The 21,639-nt window shown below is 46.0% G+C and overlaps 1 protein-coding gene and 1 long non-coding RNA gene across 2 annotated transcripts in view; both read right to left on the reverse strand.

The window, feature by feature from the left end:
- Positions 1-1,170: 1,170 nt before the first annotated feature.
- Positions 1,171-6,744, reverse strand: LOC311125827. Its single transcript, XR_014612916.1, has 3 exons — positions 6,663-6,744; positions 1,741-1,767; positions 1,171-1,231 (listed from the first exon to the last, which is right to left on the reverse strand). It is a non-coding gene; the product is annotated as an uncharacterized lncRNA (long non-coding RNA).
- A 56-nt stretch (positions 6,745-6,800) lies between these two features.
- The window catches only part of LOC311125829 (uncharacterized protein), a 30,264-nt gene continuing 15,425 nt past the window's right edge, over positions 6,801-21,639 (reverse strand). The window contains exons 4-9 of the mRNA XM_084199858.1: positions 11,303-11,598; positions 10,884-11,226; positions 9,376-9,660; positions 8,896-9,168; positions 7,320-7,601; positions 6,801-7,161 (exon numbers count right to left, since the gene is read on the reverse strand). Of these exons, the coding sequence (XP_084055984.1) occupies positions 6,836-7,161; positions 7,320-7,601; positions 8,896-9,168; positions 9,376-9,660; positions 10,884-11,226; positions 11,303-11,598 (1,805 nt within the window). The 3' untranslated portion in view covers positions 6,801-6,835. The remainder of the gene's footprint in view (positions 7,162-7,319; positions 7,602-8,895; positions 9,169-9,375; positions 9,661-10,883; positions 11,227-11,302; positions 11,599-21,639) is intronic.

Below are 21,639 nucleotides of genomic sequence, written 5' to 3' on the forward strand. Positions count from 1 at the left end.
CTCTAAACCGGTAATAGTCATATCAAACAAAACAACATGGAAACAGTTCTCAGAACTCAAAATGTTCTGATTGACAACCATGTAGCAGATCAAATAAAGCAGAAGATTGTGAAATAATTGGCTTTTCAACAGTACAAACTAGCAAGGGGCGACAGTGACAATTTTTATTCACAGTGTTACCTCTATAGGCGACATTTTGACAGTGCAAAAATGCATAGATGTGAAGAGAAACCAAAACCAAACAGGTTATTTCAAATACTCATCACGGCACTTCATTTAAAGCACATTTTCCTTGCAGATTCCAACTGCATAATACACATTTATATAGGCTAGTCCACAGACTGCTAACTTTAAACTCACGCTAGTAATCACCTTCTCATACTGTATGTAGATGTAACAAAAACTTGTTCTTCAAATAAATGCCACCACAAATAATATGAGAAACACATTTCTGGCTACATCTCCACATATCTGTATTGTCAAAATGGCCCCATAGAAGTACAATGTAAAAGGTATGTTAGTGTTATTACCTGTGTTAGTGGGCTGATTGTTATTATTCTGATTCATGGAGTAATCTCTAGGAGACTTCTCCCCTACAGTGCCTACAGTATCCATGCCGACCCCAGACAGAACCCCTGAAGATCCAAGGTTGGCGACCTGAACTTACCCTACATTGCTATAAACAGTATCCAGGGCAACAGAATTCTGATTGTTGCCGGCATCCCCTGTAAAGTTACACCATCCATCAACATTTTTTACAGCAAATAGAGTAGAAGATGTTCATTGAATTTAAGATGTATTTGCCCTTTAAGTTTGCATAAGATTATGTTGAGAAAACGTGGAAATATTGTGGGTTGTGGGATTACTTCTGTGCACTCGCACTCTCGCTTTATCTCACACAAACACACGTAGGCACGCATTCAAGCGCACACGATAGGAGATACCTGTTACTAAGTAGGGGCCCTAATTCGATTAAAAGAGGTTTCTGGATTTCTGGGTTGGGACAAAAACAACACTCCTGTCCTGTTCTGTGTGGAAGCATGTGTGCAGCACATGGAAGGTTGAAAATATGAAAGGAATAATGGAAGGAATGAATGATGTTGTGTTTGTATTACTTTGGGGACCCTGTTAGCAGGTTGAATAGGGACCAGAGTCAAGTTAGGGTAACACTTACCACAAATTCCACAAAAAACCTTGCTCAAACTTTCCCTCATGGTGTCATCTGGATTTTCTGAGATGAAAAAGAGACACAAATGTAAGACATTATTAACATTTTCATTCAAATGGTTCTTGGTTTTTACTGGAATCCAAATGTTCTAATTGTTTTGTGAATCAGTGAGTATGAAGAATTGAGACAGGATGTTACGGATTCAGCCGAGGCTGCCCCTCCTCCTTACTCGGGCAGGCTTCGGCGTACGTCGTCACCGGAGTACTAGCTGCTACCGATCTATGTTTCTGTGTTCGACTTGTTTTGTCTTGATTGTGTACACCTGTTTCCCATTATGTTGTATTGTCTTCCCTAGTTAACCCTCTGTCTTCCACTGTGTGTTGTGTGTGATTGTATTCGTGATCGGCAGTCGTTAGTGTGCAGGTTATTTCCTCCCTGTGTGGAGATTGTGTATTCTCAGTTTACTTTCAAGTAAAGTAAGTTTTCGGATCAGCTCTGTGTCCTGCGTTTGACTTCGCCCACCGCATTTCACTGACGCCTTTGACACAGGAAGAGACAGAGAATCATCCTACCTTTCTTTTTCTTCCACACCAACATTCCTGAGGGGTAAAAAAATACATATTTTATTTTCCAGGTTGATCCATGGTTCTGTAGCTTATGTGTTAGGTTTAACAGAGTTAGTAATAACCCCTCTTAAAGTACAAGTCTGTGCATTAACCATTCTATCAGCTAATGAGTATGTCTTCACCCACATTTACATGCTTAAGCTGCAACAAGAAGACATAATTTCAGAGAGCACGCTTACAGTACCTGCACAAGGCCGACTTCAAATGCCAACATCAATGTGAAAGTAACCGGTGCATAAAACAGCTGATGACGAATGCAAACTATGCTAGATAAATCCTACACATGCATCAAAATAAAAGGCATACATCAAGGGACTTATTTAGGCCTCCAATCGACAATGACAAATGAAGACAAACAAACTCAAAGAATGACAAAAATCACAAAATATACACATGCCTTTTTAAAGGGCGCTAACATGCTGACCACACTGCTCGCATTGCAAAATACATTTACACATACTGTGCCTTCGGTAAGTATTCAGACCCCTTCCACATTCTGTTACAGTCGGAAGTTTACATACACCTTAGCAAAAAAAATTAAACTCAGTTTTTCACAATTACTGACATTTAATCCTAGTAAAAATTCCGTTTTAGGTCAGTTAGGATCACCACTTTATTTTAAGAATGTGAAATGTCAGAATAATAGTAGAGAGAATGATTTATTTCAGCTTTTATTTATTTCATCACATTCCCAGTGGGTCAGAAGTTTACATACACTCAATTAGTATTTGGTAGCATTGCCTTTAAATTGTTTAACTTGGGTCAAACATTTTGGGTAGCCTTCCACAAGCTTCCCACAATAAATTGAGTGAATTTTGGCCATTCCTCCTGACAGAGCTGGTTTAACTGAGTCAGGCCTCCTTGCTTGCACACACTTTTTCACTTCTGCCCACAAATATTCTATAGGATTGAGGTTAGGGCTTTGTGATGGCCACTCCAATACCTTGACTTTGTTGTCCTTGCGCCATTTTGACACAACTTTGGAAGTATGCTTGGGGTCGTTGTCCATTTGGAAGACCCATTTGCGACCAAGCTTTAACTTCCTGACTGATGTCTTGAGATGTCACTTCAATATATCCACATAATTTTATTTCCTCATGATGCCATCTATTTTGTGAAGTGCACCAGTACCTCCTGCAGCAAAGCACCCCCACAGCATGATGCTGCCACCCCCGTGCTTCACGCTTGGGATGGTGTTCTTCAGCTTGCAAGCCTCCCCGTTTTTCCTCCAAACGTAACAATGGTCATTATGGCCAAACAGTTATTTTTGTTTCATCAGACCAGAGGACATTTCTACAAAAAGAACGATCTTTGTCCCCATGTGCAGTTGCAAACCGTAGTCTGGCTTTTTTATGGCGGTTTTGGAGCAGTGGCTTCTTCCTTGCTGAGCGGCCTTTCAGGTTATGTCGATATAGGACTTGTTTTACTGTGGATATAGATACTTTTGTACCTGTTTCCTCCAGGATCTTCACAAGGTCCTTTGCTGTTGTTCTGGGATTGATTTGCACTTTTCGCACCAAAGTACGTTCATCTCTAGGAGGCAGAACGCTTCTCCTTCCTGAGCAGTATGACGGCTGCGTGGTCCCATGGTGTTTATACTTGCGTACTATTGTTTGTACAGATGAACGTGGTACCTTTAGGCGTTTGGGAATTGCTCCCAAGGATGAACCAGATTTGTGGAGGTCTACAAAAAAAATGCTGAAGTCTTGCCTTATTTCTTTTGATTTTCCCATGATGTCAAGCAAAGAGGCACTGAGTTTGAAGGTAGGCCTTGAAATACATCCACAGGTACACCTCCAATTGACTCAAATTATGTCAATTAGCCTATGAGAAGCTTCTAAAGCCATGACATCATTTCTCTGGAATTTTCCAAGCTGTTTAAAGGCACAGTCAACTTAGTGTATGTAAACTTCTGACCCACTGGAATTTTGATACAGTGAATTAGAAGTGAAATAATCTGTCTGTAAACAATTGTGTCATGCACAAAGTAGATTTCCTAACCGACTTGCGAAAACTATAGTTTGTTAAGAAGACATTTGTGGAGTGGTTGAAAAACAAGTTTTAATGACTCCAACCTAAGTGTATGTAAACTTCCGACTTCAACTGTACGTTACAGCCTTATTGTAAAATGGATGAAAAAATATATATCCTCATCAATCTACACACAATACCCCATAATGACAAAGCGAAAACAGGTTTTAGAAATGTTTGCAAATGTATTTAAAAAAAAGAAAACAGAAATACCTTATTTACATAAGTATTCAGACCCTTTGCTATGAGACTCTAAATTCAGCTCAGGTGCATCCTGTTTCCATTGATTATCCTTGAGATGTTTCTACAATTTGATTGGAGTCCACCTGTGGTAAATTCAATTGATTGGACATGATTTGGAAAGGCACACACCTGTCTATATAAGGTCCCAAAGTTGGCAGTGCATGTCAGAGCAAAAACCAAGCCATGAGGTTGAAGGAATTGTCCGTAGAGGTCAGAGACAGGATTGTGTCGAGGCACAGATCTGGGGAAGGGTACTAAAAAATGTCTGCTGCATTGAAGTTCCCCAAGAACACAGTGGCCTCCATCATTCTTAAATGGAAGAAGTTTGGAACCACCAATACTCTTCCTAGAGCTAGCTGCCCGGCCAAACTGAGCAATCGGGGGAGAAGGGTCTTGTTCAGGGAGGTGACCAAGAACCCGCTGGTCACACTGACAGAGCTCCAAAGTTCCTCTGTGGAGACCTGTCCCCAAATGAATATAGTTGGTTCAGAGTTCGTTTTGACACTTCAAACTGCGTGTCCTGATTGCATCTGGTGTGTACAAAATCAACATGTGCGCGATGGCGCACGCGGATGCACGCGCGTGCCCGGTCTAGTCAGCGTGTAAGGCTGTGTCCGTAATTCAGCACCACTGAATGGACAGTGCCTCGGTACAGGTAGGAATAGTGGAGCTCCGTGGCGTGGTTCAAAATGGACAGTGCCTCTGTTTAGTAGACAGCTATAGAATTATTCAGTCTTTGGGCAGTTAGACATTTTCTGGGCACGGTTAGGTAGCCTACAATGCATATATGAAAATCATAACTGGCACGCTGAACTTTAGAAATTGGCACTCCAGATGAAAAAGGATGCCGATCCCCTGGGCTATAGCCACCCTTGACCCCTAGGCTATAGCCACCCTTGACCCCTAGGCTATAGCCACCCTTGACCCCTAGGCTATAGCCATCCTTGACCCCTAGGCTATAGCCACCCTTGACCCCTAGGCTATAGCCACCCTTGACCCCTAGGCTATAGCCATCCTTGTGGAATGGTGCATACAGTGTAGATCTATAATGACTTTCCACCAACGTCTTTGTAGAAATGGGAAGAGCACGAGACAATGTTGGTGGGAAGTCATTATAGTGTCTTCAATGACACAGGAGGAGAGCACACAAACGACTGCAGAGGACTAAAAACCATAAGTAGCCAAGCTTTATATAAAAAAAAAAGGACTTGTATTTTGGGGAAGTTGTTCAGTTGTGTTTATTTTTATAACAATACATGAAACCAAAATTGAACTAGCCTACTGGGCCGAATGAATGAAGGTACCAATTAGGCTACAGCTATCACAACCTATATTTTAATTGCAATAAAATAGCTTTTGGTTTCCAATGGTCACCAAAAAGGAGGACTCCCCCACCTCCCAATTCCCTGGCTATCAGATTACAACAAAGCTTACAAGGCCGAGTTCAAATGCTGACCCTGAAAACAAATAACTGATTACATGTAACCTACCAACCCTGGAAACTCCATATTTCGTATGGTAAAGGCACCCACACACACACACAGCCAAAATGAACCATCCTTGTATGGACCTGCAGATAGGCCTTATGCACAGTCACATAGTACAGTTATAGTGGATGGTCGATATGGTATCGAAAACATAGCATACTTGTGCGACTAGGGGAGAATCTCAATGGCATACTCCTTGCATCCTCTCTCCTACTTCTCAAAACCCATTGGATGAGAAAGTCATAGGTCCCTCCCCTATGACATTTTCCTCCAATGGGTTTTTGAGAAGGAAGCAAAGAGTAAACAATTGAAATTCTACACATGGCTTATTACTAGCAGTTTCCTAACATTATGTTTTATTGACTTGCGATGTGATGTACTTCAAGCATGCAGCGATGGCAGGAAGCATTTGCATAAAGTTCAGTTTTCCCCAACTTTGTTCCCGCCCTGTTCAGGACCCTCGCCCATGCTACCAACTGTCCCCCGCACACTTCACTACTCTTCCATTGGTAATTAATGGCTTTCAGTGCTTTCATGAGGCACTGTGAGCCTTTTCTTTGAAATAATTGTTCTAGTTTGTTTGTAACAAACAGTTGTGTAGTATGTTGACTGTGGCTATGTCTTCAGCCTACGTAGCAGACATGAGCTTGCTATAAAAGTTAAAGTAAAACTTGCCTGTTGAGCCACTCGATAAAAAAACAAAAACAGGATGGATGTAGCCTATGACAAAGGTAAAATAATCTAGCCAGCGATTTCACATCTATGCAATATCCATTGAACACTAAACATATTTTTAGGTTACCACAAAGTAATTACCATCCTTTTTGCTGATTAATTAATTAATTCAGATTAGGCTAATCCATACTGTGCGAGGTCCAAATTGGTGCCTCACTGTGACACATTATGAAGACTGTGCCCTACGGCAGGTGGTGCATCTAACCCCCTGTCTTGTCTGTAGCAGTAGCCTGAACACTACTGTAAATACAGGTAGAACAGGTATCCCCTTCAGGGGGTATAGCTCACTGTTGTTGCTGCTGTTATGTCAATCTGTGCTTCAGAAATATGTACATGTGCAGTGCTCTGTTACTATAGAGGTGCTGTTCTTACCTATTATGGTGATAGCAAGCCCTGCGACAAGTAAACCACGGACAACACCACCAACAACACCACCAACTGTGGAAGGCTCTGAAAAAGAATATATATACATTTTTGTATTGAAAGAAATTGATCAGGTATTCAACATAGTGCAGCATTCAAAATGTCCTACAACACTGGCAGTGTTACTGACATATCAATACATAAGACAGTAGCACACTTATGAGTGTCCACTCACCTGAGCCAAACACCTCTCCAACTGTCTCGCTGACTTCCCCTTCCCCACTAACAGAATTCTTCAGCTTGCAGATGTACTTGTAACCATTGGTTGGTTTGCCAGTGTCGCTTTTAGAGACATTAATCTGTTTGTCTAAGACCTCCCACTCCCCCTCTCCCACTTTCCAGCTGTAGGTGACGGGTTCAGCATCAATGGTGTCGCCTTCACAGGTCAGAGTGCAGGTGGTTTTGTTGGTGTTACAGGATGAAGTGATTGTGGGTTTGGGGACTTCCTCTGTAAATAGAGGAAAGAAACAGGAATAATTTGGGGAAATGTTTGTGAGGCACTGAATAACCTGCTGTTTCTACAAGACCACACACACACATACACACATGTATATACACACACACACACACACACACACACACACACAGAGAGAGAGAAACACTTACTGATAACAGACAGTTTATATGTCTTGTCAAGCAGTTTGCCGTTGAACTCCACAGAATAAACTCCACTGTCTGTTTTCGTCAAGCCACTGATTCTCAGCTCTCCAGTAGTCAGGTTCAGGGTTGTGCGGCCTTTGAAGGCAGCATAGATGTCCAGACCAAAATCATTGTCCCACTCTGCCACCTTTTTCTTCCCATGCTTCCATAAGATGCTTGGGATGGGGCCAGGCACAGTGGCCTTGTCTGGTTTCAACACGACTTCACCTCCCACTTTATGATAAAGATCTGGAAAAGCAGACATTTCATACATGTAAAAGCGTATCAATGTATCCAGGGTAACACATTATGGTTAGGGTATGAATATGTGGTCCTAACCTTATTGGCATTGAAAGTGACATTATTATGAACCTTTACTTTTTATGTCAAGAATTCTGCTTGCTGGGCGTACCTGGCCTATCTAGTCTGCCCACTTTGATAGTATTTCCCTCCTCACCACCACCACTGGAGTGGAAATGTATCTACGCTACACCATAGATGAAAATCTTTGTCTACACCCTGCCTCTGAGGCTGTCCACTATTATATCACCAACTAGGTTTCCATCCAATTTGCGACTGATTTTCATGTGAATGTTCAAAAATCTGCATAAAACAATATGCACATTTTCCCACCAGAGATATGTTTCCATTAAACAGAGTTTTTGCGGATAAAAGGCTGTATGATGACGCAGTGTAAATACAAATTATGCCATTAAATTCCCATGTACCGAATAAAAAATACAAGTTTAATTGGATTTCCATCGCATTTTACACTCTACTGATGGTTTGTCCAAATCTTTTGCGTTATATAGACTGTTGTGTTATATAGACTGTTATCTACATAACTGTTATCTACAGCTAAGGTATCTACATTATGAGATTATTATGGATAAGAGCGAAATTATTTGTATTTATCAAATTGCAACAAAGCATCGATCATCATGTCACCAGAATAAGAACGTCAATATTTATTGGAAAGGAGCATCAAACTCATAACCTTGCACATTCACCACCCTGTGAAGTTCATCATCATTTGTTTAATCTGTAGCCTAATAAACTGCATGCTATCCCGAGTCGTAGTAGGAGGACCACACAACATGTCATCGCGTGACCAAGTTTATTTCGATATGATGGTTATTATAACCATAAAAGCGCATAAAAGCGCAATTAAAGATCCCACCTTGTCTAGCGTATTTTGTTTTGTCGACATTTGGAAAGTTTACCGAAAAATGTTGTTTCACACACACACACGTAAACACACATGTTTTGTCGACATTTGGAAAGTTTACCGAAAAATGTTGTTTCACACACACACGTAAACACACATGTACACACACATACACACGTACACACACACATAAACACTTACTGATAACATAATGTATATGTCCGCTAAAGCAGTTTGTTTGCTGTTGAACTCCACATAATAAACCTCACTGATTGTTTTCAACATAGTGCAGCATTCAAAATGTCCTACAACACTGGCAGTGTTACTGACATATCAATACATAAGACAGTAGCACACTTATGAGTGTCCACTCACCTGAGCCAAACACCTCTCCAACTGTCTCGCTGACTTCCCCTTCCCCACTAACAGAATTCTTCAGCTTGCAGATGTACTTGTAACCATTGGTTGGTTTGCCAGTGTCGCTTTTAGAGACATTAATCTGTTTGTCTAAGACCTCCCACGCCCCCTCTCCCACTTTCCAATTGTAGGTGATGGGTTCAGCATCAGTGGTGTCGCCTTCACAGGTCAGAGTGCAGGAGGATTTGTTGGAGTTACAGGAAGAAGTGATTGTGGGTTTGGGGACTTCCTCTGTAAATAGAGGAAAGAAACAGGAATAATTTGGGGAAATGTTTGTGAGGCACTGAATAACCTGCTGTTTCTACAAGACCACACACACACATACACACATGTATATATAACACACACACACACACACACACACACACACACACACACACACACACACACACACACACACACACACACACACACACACACACAGAGAGAAACACTTACTGATAACAGACAGTTTATATGTCTTGTCAAGCAGTTCGCTGTTGAACTCCACAGAATAAACTCCACTGTCTGTTTTCGTCAATCCACTGATTCTCAGCTCTCCAGTAGTCTGGTCCAGGGTTGTGCGCTTTTTGAAGGCAGCATAGATTTCCATACCAAAATCCTTGTCCCACTCTGCCACCTTGTTCTTCCCATGCTTCCATAGGATGCTTGTGATGGGGCCAGGCACTGTAGACTTGTCTGGTTTCAACACGACCTCACCTCCCACTTTATGATAAAGATCATCTGGAAAAGCAGACATTTCATACATGTAAAAGAGTATCAATGTATCCAGGGTAACACATTATGGTTAGGGTATGAATATGTGGTCCTAACCTTATTGGCATTGAAAGTGACATTATTATGAACCTTTACTTTTTATGTCAAGAATTCTGCTTGCTGGGCGTACCTGGCCTATCTAGTCTGCCCACTTTGCCAGTATTTGCCCCCTCACCACCACCACTGGAGCGGAAATGTATCTACGCTACACCATAGATGAAAATCTTTGTGTACACCCTGCCTCTGAGGCTGTCCACTATTATATCACCAGCTAGGTTTCCATCCTATTTGCGACTGATTTTCATGTGAATATTCAAAAATCTGCATAAAACAATATGCACATTTTCCCACCAGAGATATGTTTCCATTAAACTGAGTTTTTGCGGATAAAAGGCTGTATGATGACGTAGTGAAAATACAAATTATGCCATTAAATTCCCATGTACCGAATAAAAAATACAAGTTTAATTGGGTTTCCATCGCATTTTACACTCTACTGATGGTTTGTCCAAATCCTTTGCGTTATATAGACTGTTGTGTTATATAGACTGTTATCTACATAACTGTTATCTACAGCTAAGGTATCTACATTATGAGATTATTATGGATAAGAGCGAAATTATTTGTATTTATCAAATTGCAACAAAGCATCGATCATCATGTCACCAGAATAAGAACGTCAATATTTATTGGAAAGGAGCATCAAACTCATAACCTTGCACATTCACCACCCTGTGAAGTTCATCATCATTTGTTTAATCTGTAGCCTAATAAACTGCATGCTATCCCGAGTCGTAGGAGGACCACACAACATGTCATCGCGTGACCAAGTTTATTTCCATATGATGGTTATTATAACCATAAAAGCGCATAAAAGCGCAATTAAAGATCCCACCTTGTCTAGCGTATTTTGTTTTGTCGACATTTGGAAAGTTTACCTTAAAATGTTGTTTCACACACACGTAAACACACATGTACACACACATACACACGTACACACACACATAAACACTTACTGATAACATAATGTATATGTCCGCTAAAGCAGTTTGTTTGCTGTTGAACTCCACATAATAAACCTCACTGATTGTTTTCAACATAGTGCAGCATTCAAAATGTCCTACAACACTGGCAGTGTTACTGACATATCAATACATAAGACAGTAGCACACTTATGAGTGTCCACTCACCTGAGCCAAACACCTCTCCAACTGTCTCGCTGACTTCCCCTTCCCCACTAACATAATTCTTCAGCTTGCAGATGTACTTGTAACCATTGGTTGGTTTGCCAGTGTCTCTTTTAGAGACATTAATCTGTTTATCTAAGACCTCCCACTCCCCCTCTCCCACTTTCCAGTTGTAGGTGATGGGTTCAGCATCAGTGGTGTTGCCCTCACAGGTCAGAGTGCAGGTGGTTTTGTTGGTGTTACAGGACGAAGTGATTGTGGGTTTGGGGACTTCCTTTGTAAATAGAGGAAAGAAACAGGAATAATTTGGGGAAATGTTTGTGAGGCACTGAATAACCTGCTGTTTCTACAAGACCACACACACACATACACACATGTATATATACACACACACACACACACACACACACACACACACACACAGAGAAACACTTACTGATAACAGACAGTTTATATGTCTTGTCAAGCAGTTTGCCGTTGAACTCCACAGAATAAACTCCACTGTCTGTTTTTGTCAAGCCTCTGATTCTCAGCTCTCCAGTAGTCTGGTCCAGGGTTGTGTCGCCTTTGAAGGCAGCATAGATTTCCAGACCAAAATACTTGTCCCACTCTGCCACCTTTTTCTTCCCATGCTTCCATAAGATGCTTGTGATGGGGCCAGGCACAGTGGCCTTGTCTGGTTTCAACACGACCTCACCTCCCACTTTATGATAAAGATCTGGAAAAGCAGACATTTCATACATGTAAAAGCGTATCAATGTATCCAGGGTAACACATTATGGTTAGGGTATGAATATGTGGTCCTAACCCTATTGGCATTGAAAGTGACATTATTATGAACCTTTACTTTTTATGTCAAGAATTCTGCTTGCTGGGCGTACCTGGCCTATCTAGTCTGCCCACTTTGCCAGTATTTGCCCCCTCACCACCACCACTGGAGCGGAAATGTATCTACGCTACACCATAGATGAAAATCTTTGGGTACACCCTGCCTCTGAGGCTGTCCACTATTATATCACCAGCTAGGTTTCCATCCAATTTGCGACTGATTTTCATGTGAATATTCAAAAATCTGCATTAAAACAATATGCACATTTTCCAACCAGAGATATGTTTCCATTAAACTGAGTTTTTGCGGATAAAAGGCTGTATGATGACGTAGTGAAAATACAAATTATGCCATTAAATTCCCATGTACCGAATAAAAAATACAAGTTTAATTGGGTTTCCATCGCATTTTACACTCTACTGATGGTTTGTCCAAATCCTTTGCGTTATATAGACTGTTGTGTTATATAGACTGTTATCTACATAACTGTTATCTACAGCTAAGGTATCTACATTATGAGATTATTATGGATAAGAGCGAAATTATTTGTATTTATCAAATTGCAACAAAGCATCGATCATCATGTCACCAGAATAAGAACGTCAATATTTATTGGAAAGGAGCATCAAACTCATAACCTTGCACATTCACCACCCTGTGAAGTTCATCATCATTTGTTTAATCTGTAGCCTAATAAACTGCATGCTATCCCGAGTCGTAGTAGGAGGACCACACAACATGTCATCGCGTGACCAAGTTTATTTCCATATGATGGTTATTATAACCATAAAAGCGCATAAAAGCGCAATTAAAGATCCCACCTTGTCTAGCGTATTTTGTTTTGTCGACATTTGGAAAGTTTACCTTAAAATGTTGTTTCACACACACACGTAAACACACATGTACACACACATACACACGTACACACACACATAAACACTTACGTGGTCGTTCTGCAGTGGTCGGGAGAGGTTGTGTTTTCTCTAGCAGGAGGTAAGCTTGGCTTCTTATATGGTGTTGAGTAAAGCTTAAACCATGTATGTAGATCGTAGGTAGGTAGTTGTAGTTAGGTATTGTAGGTAGTTTATTTAGGTAGTTATTTAGGTAGTTATTGTAGGTTTCCGTAGGTAATTATTGTAGGTAAGTATTGTTTACGGCGGAGCCCGGCGAAGCACGAGGCTAGCTAGCTAGCGGGTAGCTACTGGTAACGTTTAGCAACGGTGGAGAGTTGTTTCCAATGTTAATGTGCTAGCTAGCCAACGTTTAATTTTTGCTGCGTTATGAAAGGAACTAGACACGGACACGAATTATCTGTTTAGTGTGTTAACACACTATTGGTAGTTTGTTGTAACCAAGTATTGGTGCTAAACTGTGTGTTATTGGATGCTAGCATGCTAGTTAGCTATGGCGTCATAGTTAGGCATCGTGGGCTGTTGTGGGTAGTTACTGTAGGTTAGCATTGTTTTTCGGCGGTGCCGGGTGTAGCACGAAGCTAGCTAGCTAGCCGTTCTTCAAACAAAGTCAACACAGTAGCCATTGCTAGCTAGCCAACACGACCAGCTAACTGTACTGTAGTAGCTAAATACAATATACTTGTGCTAGCTAGCCAACATTTAATTATTGCTGCGTTATGAAAGGAACTAGACACGGACACAAATTATCTGTTTAGTGTGTTAACACACTATTGGTAGTTTGTTGTAACCAAGTATTGGTGCTAAACTGTGTGTTATTGGATGCTAGCATGCTAGTTAGCTATGGTGTCATAGTTAGGCATCGTGGGCTGTTGTGGGTAGTTACTGTAGGTTGGCATTGTTTTCGGCGGTGCCGGGTGTAGCACGAAGCTAGCTAGCTAGCCGTTTTTCGAACAGAATCAACACAGTAGCCATTGTGTGCTGTACTGTGGCAGCTAAATACAATATATTTGTGCTAGCTAGCCAACGTTTAATTATTGCTGCGTTATGAAAGGAACTAGACACGGACACGAATTATCTGCTTAGTGTGTTAACACACTATTGGTGGTTTGTTGTGACCAAGTGTCAAGGCGTGCTGAAGGTGGGTGTGGTGTAGGAATCATGCGCAGGACGCAGAGGCTCAGTCCAAAGGCTTTAGTGCAATATATATTATATATATACAACAGAAGCACAATAAGCCCGAAGGCAAAAAGCACGACGCACACAGGCGACAAAACGAATGACGCACAAACATGTGCAAACAACCCTCTACAAAACACTGGAGGGAAAAATGTAGCTCCAAACACGAAACAGAAGCGCAATCACACACAACGACAAGCACACACAACGAGAACTAAATAGGACACTAACGAGGACTAACAAGACACAGGTGTACAACATCCAGACAAAACCAAACGAACATGAAACATAGATCGGTGGCAGCTAGTACTCCGGGGACGACGACCGCCGAAGCCTGCCCGAACCAGGAGGAGGAGCAGTCTCGGCCGAAACCGTGACAGTACCCCCCCCCTTGACGCGCGGCTCCAGCCGTGCGCCGACCCCGGCCTCGGGGACGACCAGGAGGACGCTGAGCAGGGCGCGCGGGATGGTCCCGGTGGAACTCCGACAGGAGAGATGGGTCTAGGATGTCCCTCCGCGGCACCCAGCACCGCTCCTCCGGGCCGTACCCCTCCCACTCCACGAGATACTGGAGACCCCCCATCCGGCGTCTAGAGTCCAAGATGGACCGAACGGTGTACGCCGGAGCCCCCTCGATGTCCAGTGGGGGCGGAGGAGTCTCCCCTATCTCATCGTCCTGGAGTGGACCAGCTACCACCGGCCTGAGAAGAGACACATGGAACGAGGGTTTAATATTCTTATACTCAACAGGTAGATGTAATCTATAACACACCTCGTTCAATCTTCTCAGGACTTTAAAGGGCCCCACAAACCGCCGACCCAGCTTCCGGCAGGGCAGGCGGAGGGGTAGGTTTCTGGTAGAGAGCCAGACTCGATCTCCGGGTGCGTACACCGGCCCCTCACTGCGGTGGAGATCGGCGCTCGCCTTGTGACGAAGGACGGCCCGCTGCAGGTGGACGTGGGCAGCGTTCCACGTCTCTTCCGAGCGCCTCATCCAATCATCCACCGCAGGGGCCTCGATCTGGCTCTGCTGCCAAGGTGCCAGAACCGGCTGGTAACCTAACACACATTGGAAGGGGGTTAGGTTAGTAGAGGAGTGGCGGAGAGAGTTCTGGGCCATCTCGGCCCAGGGAATGTACCATGCCCAATCCTCCGGCCGGTCCTGGCAATACGACCTCAGAAACCTACCCACATCCTGGTTGACACGTTCTACCTGCCCGTTACTCTCCGGGTGGTACCCTGAGGTAAGGCTAACCGAGACCCCCAAACGCTCCATGAACGCTCTCCAAACACGAGAGGTAAACTGGGGACCTCGATCAGACACTATATCCTCGGGTACCCCGTAATGCCGGAAGACATGGGTAAATAGGGCCTCAGCGGTCTGTAGGGCAGTAGGAAGACCCGACATAGGGAGAAGACGACAGGCCTTAGAGAACCGGTCCACAATGACCAGGATGGTGGTATTCCCCTGAGAGAGGGGAAGGTCTGTCACAAAATCCACCGAGAGGTGGGACCATGGTCGTTGTGGAACGGGCAGGGGTTGTAACTTACCCCTGGGCAGATGTCGGGGCGCCTTACACTGGGCACACACCGAGCAGGAGGAGACATAAACCCTCACATCCCTAGCCAAAGTGGGCCACCAGTATTTAGTGCTAAGGCAATGCACCGTCCGGCCGATACCCGGATGTCCAGAGGAGGGTGACGTGTGAGCCCAGTAAATGAGTCGATCCCGAATCTCGCGCGGAACGTACCTCCGACCCTCAGGACACTGTGGAGGGCTGGGGTCGGTACGCAACGCTCGCTCGATTTCGGCATCGACCTCCCACACCACCGGTGCCACAAGGCAAGACTCCGGTAGTATGGGAGTGGGCTCAACGGACCTCTCCTCCGTGTCATACCGCCGGGACAGCGCATCTGCCTTACCATTCTGGGACCCAGGGATGTACGTGATTTTAAATACGAACCTGGTGAGAAACATACTCCATCGAGCCTGGCGAGGGTTCAGTCTCCTCGCTGCCCGGATGTACTCCAGGTTCCGATGGTCAGTCAAAATGAGGAAAGGGTGTTGAGCCCCCTCAAGCCAATGCCTCCACACCTTAAGGGCTTGAACTACAGCTAACAGCTCCCTGTCCCCAACGTCATAGTTACGCTCCGCCGGGCTGAGCTTCTTAGAGTAAAAGGCACAGGGGCGGAGTTTAGGTGGCGTGCCGGACCGTTGAGAGAGAACGGCCCCTATACCAGCCTCAGACGCGTCTACCTCGACCTGAAAGGGTAATGCGGGATCCGGATGCGCTAGCACCGGAGCCGACGTAAACAGGTCCTTCAGTCTCCTAAAGGCCCTGTCCGCATCGGCTGACCACTGCAGGCGCACCGGACCCCCCTTCAGAAGGGACGTGATGGGAGCTGCCACCTGTCCAAAACCCCGGATAAACCTCCGGTAGTAATTCGCAAAGCCCAAAAACTGCTGCACCTCTTTTACAGTAGTTGGGGTTTGCCAATTACGCACAGCGGACACACGATCCACCTCCATTCTCACCCCTGACGCGGACAACCGATAACCCAAAAAGGAGACCGACTCCTGGAAAAACAGACATTTCTCTGCCTTGACATATAGGTCGTGCTCCAACAGCCTCCTCAATACACGACGCACCAGGGTTATATGCTCGGCTCGGGTAGACGAGTACACCAGAATGTCATCAATGTACACGACCACCCCTTGTCCCTGCATATCCCGGAAAATGTTATCTACGAAGGATTTGAAGACTGATGGAGCATTCATCAACCCATATGGCATGACGAGATATTCGAAATGACCTGACGTGGTACTAAACGCTGTCTTCCATTCGTCACCCTCCCTAATGCGCACCAAGTTATACGCGCTCCTGAGATCCAGTTTTGTGAAAAACCGCTCTCCATGCAATGACTCCGTCATGGTCGCAATCAGAGGGAGTGGATAACTGTATTTCACAGTAATCTGATTGAGACCACGGTAATCAATGCACGGGCGCAACCCTCCATCTTTCTTTTTCACAAAAAAGAAGCTCGAGGAGGCGGGAGAAGTGGAGGGCCGAATGTATCCTTGTCTCAAAGATTCGGCTATATAAGTCTCCATAGCTTTTCTCTCCTCTTGAGACAAAGGATACACATGGCTCCGTGGGAGTGCTGCTCCTGCCTGGAGATCAATCGCACAATCCCCCTGTCTATGAGGAGGCAACTGCGTCGCCCTAGTTTTGCTAAACACGAGTGCTAAATCCCCATATTCAGGCGGAATGTGCAGTGCGGGCACTTGGTTTGGACTTTCCACCGAAGTCGCCCCCACGGAAACACCCAGACATCGCCCCTCGCACTGAGCAGACCACCCATCGAGAGCCCTCTGTTGCCAGGAAATAGCAGGGTTATGGGTGCTTAACCAGGGAATCCCCAGCACCACTGGGTACGCAGGAGAGTCGATCAGATACAACTGTATAGTCTCCTCATGACCCCCCTGCGCACACATCCGAAGTGGCGCTGTGATCTCCCTGATCAACCCCGACCCCAACGGGCGGCTGTCTAAGGCATGAACGGGAAAAGGTTTGTTAACAGGTAGGAGAGGGATCCCTAACTCAAAACAAAACTTACGATCAACAAAATTCCCAGCTGCGCCTGAATCTACTAGCGCCTTATGCTGGGAATGAGGTGCAACCTGTGGAAAACAAACAGGTATACAAAAGTGTGCAACAGAAAGCTCTGGGTAAGTGGGACGTCTACTTACCTGGGAGGCCCCCCCAGTGCGTGGCCTGTTGTCGTTACTCCCGGAGAACCCTCCCCCGCACCTGGCCGTAGTTTCCCCTCCACGACCGCACTTGGTGCAGGAGACAGGCCCCCTCGGGCTCTTCCTACTCCGTTCTCTAGCGCCGGCACCCCCGAGCTCCATAGGGCTCGGCTCGGAGGTGCCGGAGGGCGGAATGGACGGACTCCCCTCGGGACGTCCACGGGTGGCCAGCAGGGTGTCCAGACGGATGGACATATCGACCAACTGGTCGAAGGTAAGATGGGTATCCCTGCAAGATGGGTATCCCTCCTCCCCTGTCTCAAATGGACTAGACGCTCCCCCGCCGCTTTGCCCTCAGGTGGATGGTCGAACACGGCCTTGAAGCGGCGGGAGAACTCAGCGTAGGTGATGGTGTTGGCGTCCATCTTCCTCCACTCGGCGTTAGCCACTCCAACGCCTTGCCCGTGAGACAGGAGATGAGGGCGGAAACGCTCTCGTATCCCGAGGGCACCGGGTGTACAGTGGCCAGGTAGAGCTCCACCTGCAGGAGGAACCCCTGACACCCGGCAGCTGTTCCGTCATACGCCCTCGGGAGCGAGAGCCGAATCCCCCTGGGTTCCGAACCTGGGACTGGTGGACCGACCGATGGAATGGACAGGGTAGGTGGAGGTGTGGGTACCCTGCTGGCCTCCCATCGGTGCATGATGTTGATTACCTCCTGTAGAGCGGTCTCCAGTTGTCGGATCTGGTCCTCTTGCCCACGGAGATGCTCCTCGAGCGACACAGGCGTCACTGCCGATCCTGCTGATTCCATTATATGGTGTGTGATTCTGTCAAGGCGTGCTGAAGGTGGGTGTGGTGTAGGAATCATGCGCAGGACGCAGAGGCTCAGTCCAAAGGCTTTAGTGCAATATATATTATATATATACAACAGAAGCACAATAAGCCCGAAGGCAAAAAGCACGACGCACACAGGCGACAAAACGAATGACGCACAAACATGTGCAAACAACCCTCTACAAAACACTGGAGGGAAAAATGTAGCTCCAAACACGAAACAGAAGCGCAATCACACACAACGACAAGCACACACAATGAGAACTAAATAGGACACTAACGAGGACTAACAAGACACAGGTGTACAACATCCAGACAAAACCAAACGAACATGAAACATAGATCGGTGGCAGCTAGTACTCCGGGGACGACGACCGCCGAAGCCTGCCCGAACCAGGAGGAGGAGCAGTCTCGGCCGAAACCGTGACACCAAGTGTTGGTGCTAAACTGTGTGTTATTGGATGCTAGCATGCTAGTTAGCTATGGTGTCATAGTTAGCTAGCTGAATAAAGTGGGTTGAGTCTATTCCTTTAAACATTGAACCGCTGTGGTTCACAAGAATTCTGATTTCTAAAGGTGGAAGTTGGGAGAGTTTTTGTTCGGGTGGTTCAGTGAAACAATTATAGTTTCTGAGGTGGAAGTTTTGGTGAGGGAGGCCCTGCTCTCTCCTCTCCCAGATGTTTAGTTCATTTCATTCCGATCTCCTCTGCATTATTGTAGCCATTTGCTACAGCCTGTCAACTATGCCTCTGCCTATCCCTGTTCTCTCCTCTCTGCACAGGCTACACAAACGCCTCACACCGCGTGGCTGCTGCCTCTCTAACCTGGTGGTCCCTGCACGCACCCCACACCTGGAGTTCCAGGTCTCAGGCAGCCTCTGGAACTGCCGTTCTGCTGCCAACAAAGCTGACTTCATCCCAGCCTATGCTAACCTCCAGTCCCTCGACTTCCTGGCGCTGACGGAAACATGGATTACCACTGAAAACACTGCTACTCCTACTGCTCTCTCCTCGTCTGACCATGTGTTCTCGCATACCCCGAGAGCATCTGGTCAGAGGGGTGGTGGCACAGGAATCCTCATCTCTCCCAAGTGGACATTCTCAATTTTTCCCCTAACCCATCTGTCTATCTCCTCATTTGAATTCCATGCTGTCACAGTCACTAGCCCATTTAAGCTTAATATCCTTGTCATCTATCGCCCTCCAGGTTCCCTTGGAGAGTTCATCAATGAGCTTGACGCCTTGATAAGTTCCTTTCCTGAGGATGGCTCACCCCTCACAGTTTTGGGGGATTTCAACCTCCCTATGTCCACATTTGACTCATTTCTCTCTGCCTCCTTCTTTCCACTCCTCTCCTCTTTTGACCTCACCCTCTCACCGTCCCCCCCTACTCACAAGGCAGGCAATACGCTTGACCTCATCTTTACTAGATGCTGCTCTTCTACTAATCTCACTGCAACTCCCCTCCATGTCTCCGACCACTACTTTGTTTCCTTTTCTCTCTCGCTCTCCTCCAACACTACTCACTCTGCCCCTACACAGATGGTAATGTGCCGCCGCAACCTTCGCTCTCTCTCTCCCACTACTCTCTCCTCTTCCATCCTATCATCTCTTCCCTCTGCTCAATCCTTCTCCCTCCAATCTCCTGATTCTGCCTCCTCAACCCTCCTCTCCTCCCTTTCTGCATCCTTTGACTCTCTGTGTCCCCTATCCTCCCGGCCGGCTCGGTCCTCCCCTCCAGCTCCGTGGCTTGATGACTCATTGCGAGCTCACAGAACAGAGCTCCGGGCAGCGGAGCGGAAATGGAAGAAAACTAAACTCCCTGCCGACCTGGCATCTTTTCACTCCCTCCTCTCTACATTTTCTTCATCTGTTTCTGCTGCTAAGGCCACTTTCTACCACTCTAAATTCCAAGCATCTGCCTCTAACCCTAGGAAGCTCTTTGCCACATTTTCCTCCCTGCTGAATCCCCCCCCCCCCCCCTCCTCTCTCTCCAACCACTTTGAAAAGAAGGTTGACGACATCCGATCCTCGTTTGTTAAGTCTAATGACACTGCTGGTCCTACTCACACTGCCCTACCCTATGCTTTGACTTCTTTCTCCCCTCTCTCTCCAGATAAAATCCTGCGACTTGTGACTGCAGGCCGCCCAACAACCTGCCCGCTTGACCCCATACCCTCCTCTCTTCTCCAGACCATCTCCGCTGACCTTCTCCCCTACCTCACCTCGCTGATCAACTCATCCTTGACCGCTGGCCATGTCCCTTCCGTCTTCAAGAGAGCGAGAGTTGCTCCCCTTCTCAAAAAACCAACACTCGATCCCACTGATGTCAACAACTACAGACCAGTATCCCTTCTTTCTTTTCTTTCCAAAACTATTGAGTGTGCCGTCTTTAGCCAACTCTCTTGCTATCTCTCTCAGAATGACCTTCTTGATCCAAACCAGTCAGGTTTCAGGACTGGTCATTCAACTGAGACTGCTCTTCTCTGTGTCACGGAGGCTCTCCGCACTGCTAAAGCTAACTCTCTCTCCTCTGCTCTTGTCCTTCTAGACCTGTCTGCTGCCTTTGATACTGTGAACCATCAGATCCTCCTCTCCACCCTCTCCGAGCTGGGCATCTCCGGCGCGGCTCACTCCTGGATTGCGTCCTACCTGACCGGTCGCTCCTACCAAGTGGCGTGGCGAGAAGCTGTCTCCGCACCACGTGCTCTCACCACTGGTGTCCCCCAGGGCTCAGTTCTAGGCCCTCTCCTTTTCTCCCTATACACCAAGTCACTTGGCTCTGTCATATCCTCACATGGTCTCTCCTATCATTGCTACGCTGACGATACACAACTAATCTTCTCCTTTCCCCCTTCTGATAACCAGGTGGCGAATCGCATCTCTGCATGTCTGGCAGACATATCAGTATGGATGACAGATCACCACCTCAAGCTGAACCCTGGCAAGACGGAGCTGCTCTTCCTCCCGGGGAAGGACTGCCCGTTCCATGATCTCGCCATCACAGTTGACAACTCCGTTGTGTCCTCCTCCCAGAGTGCGAAGAGCCTTGGCGTGACCCTGGACAACACCCTGTCGTTCTCCGCTAACATCAAGGCGGTGACCCGCTCCTGCAGGTTCATGCTCTACAACATTCGGAGAGTACGACCCTGCCTTACACAGGAAGCGGCACAGGTCCTAATCCAGGCACTTGTCATCTCCCGTCTGGATTACTGCAACTCGCTGTTGGCTGGCCTCCCTGCCTGTGCCATTA

Source organism: Coregonus lavaretus (assembly GCF_964263955.1).
Source record: "Coregonus lavaretus genome assembly, contig: HAP1_SCAFFOLD_533, whole genome shotgun sequence".
Classification (NCBI taxonomy): domain Eukaryota; kingdom Metazoa; phylum Chordata; class Actinopteri; order Salmoniformes; family Salmonidae; genus Coregonus; species Coregonus lavaretus.